Genomic DNA, 14,020 nt, shown 5'->3' with positions numbered 1-14,020 from the left:
TTTTAACCATGAAGTGCTCTATACCTGGTAGCGGTGTTAAATTCTCTCATGAGAGAGTGAAGCTCACAACCACCATGAATAGCAGTATTGTGGGAAAATCTGTTTAGAGTTTCAAACAACCTAATTAACCCAGAAGAAATTTGTGGTCTTATTTTGCCAAAAATATAAATTTATTTCTTGAAATAATATACTGCTTTGTGGGCTTTATCACATCTGGCAGAGTGCCTGATAAGTACATTCTTATAACTAATTATTTATCGAGTTAATAGTGTCTTCCTTAGAATATTTTCCTGCAAGACTAAGGCCACACCAACTTGTTTCAGAAACTGAAAACTGGCACGTGTTTATCTTGTGCACCTTAAAAACAGATCTCGTTAACACAGCCTTCTGTGAGGAGGTTCCACGTATATGATTTTTACCTACTTGGGACATCAGAAATTTGAGTCTAAAAACCAAATAGAGTTCATTGAATCTAGGTTATTGGTAGTAATGACACCTAAAAGGATTCTTTAGCTCAGAACTTCATGATAGTGGGAAAGAATTTGTTGAAACTGAGTTCCACTATAATGATAATAATGCAAATATTGTATGTGTGTTTGTATGCTGTGTATTTTCAAGGACACACCAGGAATTCAGATGATAATCTGGAAGCCCTGCTCTCAGAAGAACCTGGGATAAACCTTTACTCAGAAGAGTTAAAAGTGTTGTGTTGAGTACCGTGGATTCTCTTTTAGGCATCTTATGTTATCCTTGACACACACTGCCTGTCTAGGATACCTACTTCTTGTTTTAAGGACTTTGCACTTATGAGTTCAGTTTTAAGAGTGACGAGTCTGCGTCAGCTTATCTCTCCTGCAGCCTGGCTTCCCATCATCGGGCTGCGCGTAGCAGCCTTCAGCTGTGCCGTGAACTGAAGTTCTCTGCCAGGGCCTTGGTTTTCTGCCAGGTGGTGGTGACGGAAGGGCAGCTAAAACACTCCAGAACAGTGAGATTCAGTTCCTATTCAACACATAGACTGAAAAATGATCCCCTGTTTCGCTATGCGGTCGTTATGTCTGTGGTGACGTTCTTCCTACATACCCCCGTGAAATGCCTCCCCGGACGCAGACGCTTAGAAGGGCCTCAGGCTGCTCGCGTGTGAAGGGTTCGCGCTCATCACTGTGCAGGCTACAGGCATTCTCTAATAATGTTAATCAGCATTTTGTGGTCTCACTTGCAGGAGGAGTTTCAATCTGCTATTTATCTAAAATTTTCTTTTGCTCAGACAAGGTAACTTTTTTAAAAACTCGATTTATTTTTGTAACGGTTTAAGATTTACAGAAAAATCGAGAAGGTACCACAGAGAGTTCAAATATACCCCACACCACACAGTTTCCTGTCTTACTAACATCTTGGATTAGTGTGACATATTTATTACAATTAATCAACCAATTATGGGTGCATTATCATTAACTAAAGTCCATGCTTCCTTCAGATTTACTCAGTTTTACCTAATGTGCTTATTTTTATTGACGTATAGTTGATTCACAATGTTGTGTTAGTTTCAGCTGTACAGCACAGTGATTCAATTATACATATACATACATAAGTCTATTCTTTTTCAGGTTCTTTTCCATTGTAGGTTATTACAACATATTGAATATGGTTCCCTCTGCTATACCTTTGTTGGTTATCTATTTTGTATATGTTAATCCCAAATTCCTAATTTATCCCTCCCCCGCTTTCCCCTTTGGTAACCATAAGATTGTTTTCTATGTCTGAGTCTATTTCTGTTTTGTAAATAAGTTCACTTGTATCATTTTTTAAGATTCCACATATAAGTCATATCATATGATATTTGTCTTTGTCTGGCTTACTTCATTTAATGTAATAATATGATATGGTCCATTCATATTGCTGCAAATGGCATTATTTCATTCCGTTTTATGGCTGAGTAATACTCTATTATTTATATATATATATATATATATATATATATATACTGTATCTTTTTTATCCAGTCATCTGTTGATGGACATTTAGGCTGCTTCCATGGTTTCACTATTATAAATAGTGCTGCTATGAACATTGGGTGCATGTATTTTTTCAAACTCGAATTTTCATCTTTTCTGAATATACACCTATGAGTAGGATTGCTGTATTATGTGGTAATTCTATTTTTAGTTTTTTAAAGGAATCTCCATACTGTCCTCCATAGGGGGCTGTACCAAATTACATTCCCACCAACAGTATAGGAGGGTTCCTTTTTCTCCATACCCTCTACAGGATTTATTATTTATAGAATTTTTATGATGGCCATTCTGATGAGTATGAGGTGATAACTCATTGTAGTTTTGATTTGCATTTCTCTAATAATTAGTGATATTGAACATCTATCATGTGCCTGTTTGTCATCTGTATGTCTTCTTTGGAGAAGTGTCTAATTAGATCTTCTGCCCATTTTTTTTTTATTGAAGTACGTCAATTACAATGTGTCAGTTTCTGGTGTACAGCACAGTGTCCCAGTCATGCATATACATGCATATATTCATTTTCATATTCTTTTTCATTAAAAGTTATTACAAGATATTGAACATAGTTCCCTGTGCTATACAGAATAAACTTTTTTTAAATCTATTTTTTATATAGTGGCTAATATGTGTAAATCACAAACTCCCAAATTTAGCCCTTCCCACTACTTTTCCCCAGTAACCATAAGATTGTTTACTGTCTGTGATTGTGTTTCTGTTTTGTAGATGAGTTCATAGTGTTCTTTTTTTTGTTTTTAAGATTCCACATATGACTGACATCATATGGTATTTTTCTTTCTCTTTCTGGCTTACTTCACTTAGAATGATGATCTCTAGGTTAATCCATGTTGCTGCAAATGGCATTATTTTATTACTTTTTATGGCTGAGTAGTATTCCATTGTATAAATATACCACAACTTCTTTATCCAGTCATCTGTCAATGGACATTTAGGTTGCTTCCATGTCTTGGCTATTGTAAATAGTGCTGCTGTGAACATTGAGGTGCATGTATCTTTTTGAATTAGAGTTCCCTCTGGATATATACTCAGAAGTGGGATTGCTGGATCATATGGTAGGTCCATTTTAATTTTTTTGAGAAATCTCCATACTGTTTTCCATAATGGCTGCACCAAACTACATTCCCACCAGTAGAGTAGGATGGTTCCCTTTTCTGCACACCCTCCAGCATAGGCCATTCATTTCTGCCCATTTTTTGATTGGGTTGTTTATTTTTTGATATTTTGGAAATTAATCCCTTGTTGGCCGCATTGTTTGCAAATATTTTCTCCCATTCATAGGTGATTTTTGTTTATGGTTTCCTTTGTTGTGCAAAAGCTTTTAAGTTTAATTAGGTCCCATTTGTTTATTTTTGCTTTTACTTTTATTTTACTTTTACTCCTTTGTTTAATTGACCATAAATGCATGGATTTATTTCTGGGCTTTCTATCCTGTTCCATTGATCTATGTGTCTATTTTTGTTCCAGTACCATACTTTTTTGATTACTGTAGTTTTGTAGTATAGTATGATGTCAGGGGGCCTGATTCCTCCAGCTCCATTCTTCCTAAAGTTTCTTTCAGCTATTCAGGGTCTTTTGTGTATCCATACAATTTAACAATTTTTTTTTGTTCCAGTTCTGTGGAAAATGCAATTGGTAATTTCATAAGGACTGCATTGAATCTGTAGATTTCCTTGGGTAATATGGTCATTTTAACAATATTGATTCTTCCAATCCAAGAACATGGTATATCTTTCCATCTGATTGTGTCATCTTCAGTTTCTTTCATCAGCATCTAACAGTTTTCAGAGTACAAGTCTTTTGCCTCCTTAGGTATTTTATTTCTAGGTATTTTTTTCTTTTTGATGTGATGGTAAATGGGATTGTTTTCTTAATTTATTTTTCTGATATTTCATTGTTAATATATAGAAATGCAACTGATTTCTGTGTATTAATTTTGTATCCTGCAACTTTACTAAATTCATTGATGAGCTCTAATATTTTTCTAGTAGTTTCTAGGATTTTCTGTGTATAGTAGCATTTCATCTGCAAACAGTGACAGTTTTACTTCTTTTACCTATTTGGATTCCTTTAATTACTTTTTCTTCTCTAATTGCTGTGGGTAGTACTTCTAAAACTATATTGAATAAAAGTGGTGAGAGTGGACATCCTTGTCTTGCTCCTGATCTTAGAGGAACTGCTTTCAGATTTTCACCAATGAGTATGATGTTAGCTATGGGTTTATCATATATGGACTTTATTATGTTGAGGTATGTTCCCTCTATGCCACTTTCTGGAGAGTTTTTATCATAAATGGATGTTGAATTTATGAAAAACTTTTTCTGTGTCTATTGAGATGATTATATGGTTGTTATTTTTCAATTTGTTAACGTAGTGTATTGCATTGGTTGATTTGCAGATACTGAAAAATCCTTGCATACCTGGGATAAATCCCACTGACCATGGTGTATGATCTTTTTAATGTATTGTTGGGGTCAGTTTACTATTATTTTGTTGAGGATTTTTGCATCTATGTTCATCATTGACATTGGCCTGTAGTTTTCTTTTCTTTTTTGTTTTTTTTGCGATATCTTTGTTTGATTTGGGTATCAGGGTGATGGTGTCCTCTAGAATGAGTTTAGGAGTGTTTCTTCCTCTGCAGTTTTTTAGAATAGTTTCAGAAGTATAGGTGTTAACACTTCTCTAAATGTTTAGTAGAATTCACCTGTGAAACCATCTGATCCTGGACTTTCATTCATTGGGAGCTTTAAAATTACTGAATCAGTTTCTGTACTGGTAATTGGTATGTTCTTATTTTGTATTTCTTCCTGGTTCAGTCTCGAGAGATTATATCTTTCTAAGAATTTTACATTTCTTCTAGGTTGTCCATTTTATTGGCATATAGGTGCTTGAAATAGTCTCTTATGGTCCTTTGCATTTTTGTAATTTCATTTATAACTTCTTTTTCATTTCTGATTTTATTGATTTGAGACCTCTCCGTTTTTTTCTTGATGAGTCTGACTAAAGGTTTATCAATTTTGTTTATCTTTTTAAAGAACAAGCTTTTCATTTCATTGATCTTTTCTATTTTTTTAGTGTCTATTTCATTTATTTCTGTTCTGATCTTTATGATTTTTTTTCTTCCACTATACTAACTTTGGGTTTTGTTTGTTCTTCTTCCTCTATTTGCTTTAGGTGTAAAGTTAGGTTGTTATTTGAGATTTTCTTGTCTTATGAGGTAAGCTTCTATCTCCATAATCTTCCCTCTTAGAACTGCTTTTACTGAATTCCATAGGTTTTAGATCATCATGTTTTCATTTTCCTTTGTTTCTAGCTATTTTTTTGGTTTCTTCTTTGATTTCTTCAATGATCCATTGGTTATTTAGTAGCATATTGTTTAGCCTCCACATGTTTGTGTTTTTTGCAGTTTTTTTCTTGTAGTTGATTTCTAATCTCATAGCACTGTGGTTGGGAAAGATGCTTGATATACTTTCAGTTTTCTAAATTTACCAAGGCTTGCTTTGTGGCCCAGTATGTGATCTATCTTGGAGAACGTTCCATGCACACTTAACAAGAATATGTATTCTGCTGCTTTGAAATGGAATGCTCTATAAGTATCAATCAAGTTCATCTGGTCTAATGTGTCACTTAAGACCCATGTTTCCTTATTGATTTTCTGTGTGGATGGTCTGTCCATTGATGTAACTGGTAAGGCCCCCTGCTATTATTGTTTTGCTGTCAATTTCCCCTTTTATGTCTATTAACAGTTGCCTGACATATTGAGTTGCTCCTATGTTGGATGCATATATATTTACAATTGCTATATCTTCTTCTTGGCTAGTCCCTTGATCTTTATGTAGTGGCATTCTTTGTCTCTTGTAATAGTCTTTATCTTAAATTCTATTTTGTCTGATATACTCTGGGTTTTCTTTTGATTTCCATTCATGTGGAACACTTTTTTCTATCCCCTCACTTTCAGTCTGTGTCTCTGGTTCTGAAGTGAGTCTCTTGTAAGCAGCATATATATGGGTCTTGTTGTGAATATCCATTCAGCCAGTCTGTGTCTTTTGGTTGGAGCAGTTAATTCATTTATATTTAAGGTAATTATTGATATATATGTTCTTAATGCCATTTTGTTATTTTGTTTTGGATTTGTTTTTGTAGGTTTTCGGCTTCATTTCTTCTTCTGTTCCCCTCTCTTGTTGATTTGATGGCTATCTTTACTGTTATGTTTGGATCCCTTTTTTTTTTTTTTTTTGTATGTATATCTATTTTAGATTTTTGTTTTGCAGTTACAGTGAGGTTTTGGTTTAGTTTATGTATCTGCATAATAGTTTTAAGTTGCTGATCTCCTAATTTCAAATGCATTTTAAATACCCTGAATTTGTACTCACCTCACAATGACTGGTTTTGGTATCAAATTTTACATCTGATTATTTTGTGTATGCCTTAACTGCTTATTGTGGATACAGATAATTTTACAACTTTTGTCTTTTGACTTCCCTACTGGTTTGTGTGTGGGTGATCTCCCACCTTTACTGTATATTTGCTTTTAACAGTGAGCTTTTCCATTTCATAATTTTATTCTTTCTAGTTGTGGCCTTTTTCTTTTCCACCTACAGAAGTTCTTTTAGCATTTGTTGTAAAGCTGGTTTGGTGGTGCTGAATTCTTTTAGGTTTTGCTTTTCTGTAAAGCTTTTGGTTTTTCTATTGAATATGGATGATTCATTGTTGGGTACCGTATTCTTGGATGTAGGTTTTTCCCTTTCATCACTTTAAATATGCTGTGCCACTCCCTTCTGGCCTGCAGAGTTTCTGTTGAAAAATCAGCCGATAACCATATGGGAGTTCCCTTGTGTTTATTTGTTGCTTTTCCCTTGTTGCTTTTAATATTTTCTCCTTATCTTTAACTCTTGTCAGTTTGATGACTATGTGCCTTTGGGTTAATCCTGTATGGGAGTCTCTGTGCTTCCTGGACTTGAGTGACTATTTCCTTTCCCAGCTATTATCTCTTCAGATGTTTTCTCAGGCCATTTCTCTCTTCTCCTTTTGGGACCCCTATAATATGAATGTCAATGTGCTTGATGTTGTCCCAGAGTTCTCAAACTGTTCTCATTTCTTTTCATTCTTTTTTTTTTCTCTGTTTAGTGACAGTAGTTTCTACTACTCTGTCTTATAGCTCACTGATCCATTCTGCCTCATTTATTCTACCATTGATTCCTTCTACTATATTTTTTATTTCAGTTATTGTAATCTTCAACTCTGGTTGTTCTTTATATTTTCTAACTCTCTGTTAAAAACTTGTAACTTCTCGCTTTGTGCATTCATTCTTCTCCTGAGTTCTTGGATCACCTTTACGATCATTACCCTGAACTCTTCCTCAAGTAGAATTACCTATCTCCACATCACTTAATTCTTCTGGGGTTGTATCTTGTTCCTTTGTCTGGAACATATTCCTCTGCTGCCTCATTTTGTCTAATTTTTTATTTGTGTTTTTACATATGTGAGGGGTTAGTTATGTTTCTCAACTTTTGAAGAAGTGGTCCTCTGTCAAGGATATGTCCTGTGTCCCAGCAGTACACTCCCTTCTCATCACCAGAGGCCAGCTGGTCCCAGGGGAGGGTCTGACCTGCATTTGTAGACTGTTTTCCACAGACTGTGGGATCAAAGTTTTCTTGCTTCTGATGTCTGCTCCCTGGTGGGTGAGGCTGGTCTGGAGACCTCTGCTGGCTTCCTGGTGGGAGGTGCTGGTGTTTGCCCACTGGTGGGGGGAGGTGGGTCCTGCCTCTCTGGTGGGTAGGGCCATTTCTGTGAGTATGTCTAGAGGCAGCTGTGGGCTCAGAAAGTCTTCAGGCATCCAGTCTGCTGATGGGTGGGCTGTGTTCCCACCCAGTTAGTTGTTTGGCCTGAGTTGTCCTAGCAGTGGTGCCTACAGGCTGATGAGTGGGGCCAGGTCTTGGTGCTAATGACCCAAGCAAGAGGTCAGCCTTGAGGAGGGTTCAGTCAGATGAATACTCCCTGATATGTCTACTACCAGTTTTCATGTACCCAGGGTGAGCCATACCCGCCCCCCACCTCCCCAGGACGCCCTCCAAGATCAGCAGGTAGGTCTGGCTCAGGGTCTTATGAAGTTACTGTTTTTCCCTTGGTCCCAGTGGGATTGTGTGTGCATCCTTTAAGAGTGAAGTCTCTGTTTCCCCCAGTGCTGTAGAGTTCCTGCAATTAAGCACCACTGGCCATCAAAGCCAAATGCCCTGGGGGCACCTGTTCCTGATGACGGATCCCTGCTCCCACCAGGCTGGGCCCCCGAGGTGGGGCTCAGAGTTCTGTCTTTCAGGGGAGAATGTCTGCAGTGTAATTATCCTCCAGCTTGTGGGTTGCCCACCAGCGGGGCGTGGGATTTGATTGTCTCACGAGTGTGCCCCTCATTCTGTCTCATTGTGGCTGCTTCTTTATGTCTTTAGACGCAGAAGATCTTCCTTGTTAGGTGTTAGTCTTTTTAATAATTGGCTGTTCAGCAGTTCGTTGTGATTTTAGTGTTTATGAGAGGAGGTGAGCTCAAGGCCCCTCTATTCCAACATCCTGGCCCTAATCCCTAATGTCCTTTTTCTGCTCCAGAATTCCATCCAGGATGTCGCATTACATTTAGTTGTCCTGTCTCCTTAGTGTCCTCTTGGCCGTGACAGTTTCTCAGACTTTCCTTTTTTGATGACCTTGAGAGTTTTGAGTAGTGCTGGTCAGATATTTTGTAGAATGGCTCTCTGTTGGAATTTAGTGTTCTTTTTCTCATGGTAGGACTGGGGATACGGGTTTACAGGAGAAAAACTATAGAGATGAAATGTGATTGTTATCACATCATATCAAGGGTACATAGTATCATCAGGATTTATCACTGCTGATGTTGACCTTGGCTGCCTGGAGGAGGCAGTGTTTTCAGGTTTCTTCACTGTATAGTTACTCTGTTTGCCCCCTTTTCATGCTGGACTCTTTGGAAGCAAGTCACTGTGTGCAGCCCAGACTTAGGGAGTGTGAGGTCATGCTCCACCTCCTCCAGGGTAGACGATCTTCATAAATGATCTGAAATTCTTCTTCATGGGAGATTTCAGACAAGGTATTTTTAAGAGGAGGGAAAGGAGATTCGCATTAACTGAATGTGTCTTCGGGGCTGCTCCCTTTAAGTGGGCTATCTAACTTAATTGTCATCAGCCCCATGGTGTAAGTGGAATTATCTGAATGTTACAAAAAAGGAAGATTGAGACTCAGAAATGAAAAAATAACCTGGTGGAAATTGTTGGTAGCTGTCTGAATCAGATTACACATATATACTGCATCACTGAGTGTTAAGAAGGGAAAGTAGATATTCTGTAGTCACCCTCTAAGATGAAGACCGACTTCCTGTGAGAAGCAGTGTAATGTAGCAGTTTAGAGCCTGAGGTTCCGAGTGGAAAGGCATGGCCTCAGGCTTTAACTCAGGTTCTTACTAGCTTTGTGACTTTGGACAAATTATTTAACCACTCCAATCTTTAGAAGTCTTCCAAAATTTGGAATTTTTCCAATTTTCATATGGACAATGAGATCAGTAACTTCATAGGATTATTTTGAGGATTAAATGATTAATGTAAAGTCCTTGGCATACAGTAAGTACTCAAGGAATAACAACTGCTGCCATCATTAACAATAATAACAATACCTCACTTTTAAAAGTACATTGCATGTTATAATTTTAGAGACATCAATTATTTTTAATTTCAAAAAAGTTTAATTGAAGGATATAGAGTCATTTTCATTCTTCAGTATTTCCATAAATCAGGAGTCTTTCTCGGGCATTTTCATGGTTCTTCAGATTAATGTGTGTGATATGAAATGTGTGGTTGCGGGCTCTCTCTTTGAGCGTGCTGTGTTAATGAGGTTAATTTCTGATTGGATACACTACATAAAAAGCACATGCAAATGTTTAATTCCTCATCAAAAATGAAAACAAACTCAGTCTTGCAGAAAATGTTCTAAAGAAGATAGCCTGACTTGATAAATTACCCACTGAGCTAACATATACTTAGAAATAAGTACCATTTTATTATTTCAGTTTTTATATTTATCATTCTGAGAAAAGGCTAAGGAAAAATAAATATTGGAGACTTTTTTGTTGTTGTTATTTATGGAGAAGGGAATGATGTGCTTTTTGGGAACATAAATGAATTTTTATAATGTTATTCTCCTTTATATTTGTTTTCATTTCAGTGTGAACAAAACACATTGCTCAATTCTCTATCCAATGGCAATTGTAATGGTGAGTTAGTTTTAAAAAAATAATCTAAGTGTTCTGACTTGAATGTAGATCAGAGAATGCAATCTTCTTCTCCTCCTCCCTCTCTGCCTCCTACCTCTGTCCCTCCTCTCTCCTCCTCCGCTACCTCCTCCTTCTATCCTCCGCCTCCTCCTGCTCTCTCTCCCTCCCCTGCTCTGTCCTCCTCTTCTCTTTTTTTTCTCTCTTCCTTCTTCCTTCTCCCTTATCTCTCCTCCCCTTCCTCCTTCTTCTCTTCTTCTTCTTCCTCCTCATCCTCCAACTCTCTTTTAAGAGTGAATTTAAGATGTATAAACTTGCAAAGGTATAAACCTTTATTGTGAGGCGTTAAAAATACCTGAAACACTTAAATTAATGGTATTTATGTTAAAATGAAAATAAATGAAATATCCACTGATTAGAATGCACAATATTGAAAAGATGTCAGGTCTTGAATTTATCTATAGATATAAATTTAATCACAATTAAAATTTCAATAGGACATTTTAATGGCAATTGACAAGCTCATTCTAAATTTTGTACTGAAACTCAAGTGGCCAAGAATAGCAAGACTGTTGAAATATGTGAACAAGAAGGAGAGCATGTGTTCTTACTATGTATTGTGTGTATAGCTGTGTTACGAAGCCCTAATACTCAGAGCAGCATGGTACCAATTCAGAGATAAATGAATAGATCAATAGGACAGAGTAGAGAATACAGAAGTAAGGACAATGCTTACATATATTGGTGTTTGATTTGTGACTAAAGTGACGCTTCAGAGCAGTGAGCAAAAGACAATGGGACAATCAATGATTGTCAATGATGGGACAATCATGCATTGCTAATGAATGAATTTAGACCTCGATCCCATACCATATCCCAAATCAATACCAGGTGGATCGACGTCCTAGGAGTGGTAGACAAAATATAAATTTAGAAGAGAAGACAGGAGAATTTATACAAGAAATGTAAAACATTAAGAATAAAGACACATTATTCAACTTCACTAGATGATGATGATGATTTACCAAAAGGCACTTATAAAGCATGAAAAAATAAGCCAGAGTAAAAGAAGATAGATATGACATATAAATGGGCAAAGAATTACACTCTGCAGCATATCAAGGAATCAAAAAGGCAGATGACCTGTTAGGAAAATGGGCAAAGGTCATGAACAGGCATTTCACAAAAAGAGACATTTTCATATTTACCAATAAACATATGAGAATATGTTTGAATTCACTATGGTTATTCAAGATAATTGTTGGGGAAATGTAGATTAATTCCACAATAAATAGCACTACACATATATTTTATATATATGTATAGTGTTTATATATATATATAATTGGTAAAATTTTAAAAGTCTGACAGTACCAAGGGTTGGTGAGGATATGGAGCAGTAAGAAACCTGGTACAATGCTAGTGGAAGTGTAAACTATTACAACTGGACACAGATCATATTTCAAAGAAAAAAAGTAGCAGGTGTATCTAGCTGTGGTATATTTATGCATCTGAATTTTTATTTGCTATATTTATTAGGTGGTCTACTTACACAATAATGGAAACTAGATGAGTCTTATACATATAATTGGGCAAAAATAAAAAGACAAAGGGAAACATACTGTAAAATTAAAATTGCATTATGTAACCTTAGAAAAATAGGAAAAGCTGATGTATTGCTTTTTGTACTTCTGAAGACAATAAAAAAAGGAATCTCTTAATATTTATACCTGAAAACATTTACAGGACTGTCCATAGTAGCTTTGTTTATAACTCCCCCGAGTCCAGAACCAGCTAAAATATCTACTAACAGTATAATCAATAAAGAACATGTGGAATATATATATATATATACACACACACATATTATAATAAGCACTATATAATATATATTATAATAAATAAAATATTATAAATACTATGTAGTATATCTATTTTATTACTTTATATAATGTATTCTAAATAAATGTAGAATGTAGAATATGTTACTAAAATAAATATTACAAATATTTAGAATAGAATAGAATAAATGTTATATAAATATATGAATTCATTGCATGACCCACATCAACATGGATGCAGCTCAGTGTTAGCTTCTTTGGTCTTTTCCAGCTTCTTGTGGCAAATTTACTTTCTCCTGCCTTGTGCTTGCAAGGAAAGCTTACATAATACTGGCGTAGTGCTTATTTAATGATTGTTTCTTGAGGGCCTTACTCGTCTGCTAATCTGGAAACTTTTAGAGGGTGTTCTCACCTCTGCGTCACCAGCTCAGCCCACTTTGCACAGAGCAGTAGCTGATGGGTGTGGTCCCCTCTGCTGTGTCCTTGTGAAGCCTTTGGCACCCAGTGGCCCTTTTGTAGGAGCCAGAACTGGTTGGCCAGTGTTTTCCTGGCATCCTCCTTCCCTGCCCTCTTCCGACACTCCACAGTATCCTGGGTTCTCCCATCCTTCCCTCTCGTTCAGGATCGCCATCCCGCTCTCACCTCCGTGTGCTCGCAGTGCTGAGGCTATAGTTACTGCCCACGTTCTTGATTTCCTCTCTGAAATTACTAAAACGTGTAACTCTTGGCTTCACTGCCTTTACATTTTCACTTCTGTGACTCTGATTCTGTCCTTGACTGTATTCAAAGAGAATTAGTGTGACTTTCATATTGTTTTGTTTCCTAGTCTGAGACATTCTTGGTCTTACTCCAAGGATTGAAAACTCCCCGTATCCTGTGCTTAGATCAGACAGGACTGATCAGTCGAGGCACTTCCTCCTAAGAGCCAAAGGAACCTGCAAAGCTTCTACATAGGAGGCTGCAGCAAATGGGTGCCGTTCACACACAAGATCAGATGTAGTTGCCATCCAGCTTTATTCTAGTCCATGATGAAATGACAAATTAATCTTAAGTCACCTTTTTGAAAAAACAAAACCCTCTTATGCTTAAAAGATTAAAAAGATTCCCTTCGGAGGATCAAGTGCCCACTCCTCAGCGTGGCACCTAAAACCCTGCCTTATTTTCTCAAACTGATTTCTCTACACATTGCATGAGTTCTGTCTCCAAGTCAGATGAGTCAGTCCATGGCCCCTGCATCTAATTTAATCACCCCTGGTTCTGATCTTTTATTTTTATTCTCCCTTCTAGAACCATCTCCTTTTTTCTCCCCCGCCAATCCAAATATTATACTTTCTTCAAGGTTTAATGGAGAAGTAAAGTACATTGAAGGGACACATTCCTTGGCAACCTCATTATGTAGAGAAGCCAACCAGCCAGATCCGTGTAGGGGGATGCGCGGTCAAGGGCAGGCTGGAATTCGGCATCTCAGCTGCAAGATGGAAACCACAGTGGTGTGGAAGACTGCCTCGCACATGCTTCACTCATCACATATCTCCTCATATGGTTATGAAGTTGTTTTATTTGTGCATTTATTTATTTATTTGTTTCCTCCTAACTAGATTTTTCAAGGGAAAGAATGCATTTTTAATTTCCATTTCATTATCTTTCATTACTCAATAAACACTTGGTCAATAAATGAAAATTACCATTTGTATAGCATTTCCAAGTTTCTAAAAGACAATCTTCTCAATAACTGAAACAGAGAATTGGCAAATATATTTCTATTTTCAAGTAGGTAATAGGAAATTCTTCATTTTACTGAGGAAGAAGTTGAGGCCATAGGGAAGTTGCTCAGGATCATGTGGTTGGTTGGGGACAGAGGAGGAACTCGAGTCCCTGCTGAAGGCACA

The 14,020-nt window shown here is 36.8% G+C and overlaps 1 protein-coding gene across 5 annotated transcripts in view; it reads left to right on the top strand.

The window, feature by feature from the left end:
* The window catches only part of SLC26A7 (solute carrier family 26 member 7), a 134,124-nt gene that overhangs the window by 104,460 nt on the left and 15,644 nt on the right, over window positions 1-14,020 (top strand). For all 5 annotated transcript variants that reach the window (XM_032467735.1, XM_032467734.1, XM_032467737.1 and 2 more), the window contains one exon: window positions 10,245-10,293. In XM_032467735.1, coding sequence (XP_032323626.1) covers window positions 10,245-10,293 — 49 coding nt within the window. The remainder of the gene's footprint in view (window positions 1-10,244; window positions 10,294-14,020) is intronic.

Source organism: Camelus ferus, chromosome 25 (assembly GCF_009834535.1).
Source record: "Camelus ferus isolate YT-003-E chromosome 25, BCGSAC_Cfer_1.0, whole genome shotgun sequence".
NCBI classification, from domain to species: Eukaryota; Metazoa; Chordata; class Mammalia; order Artiodactyla; family Camelidae; genus Camelus; species Camelus ferus.
This window is presented reverse-complemented; position numbering and strand designations above follow the sequence as displayed.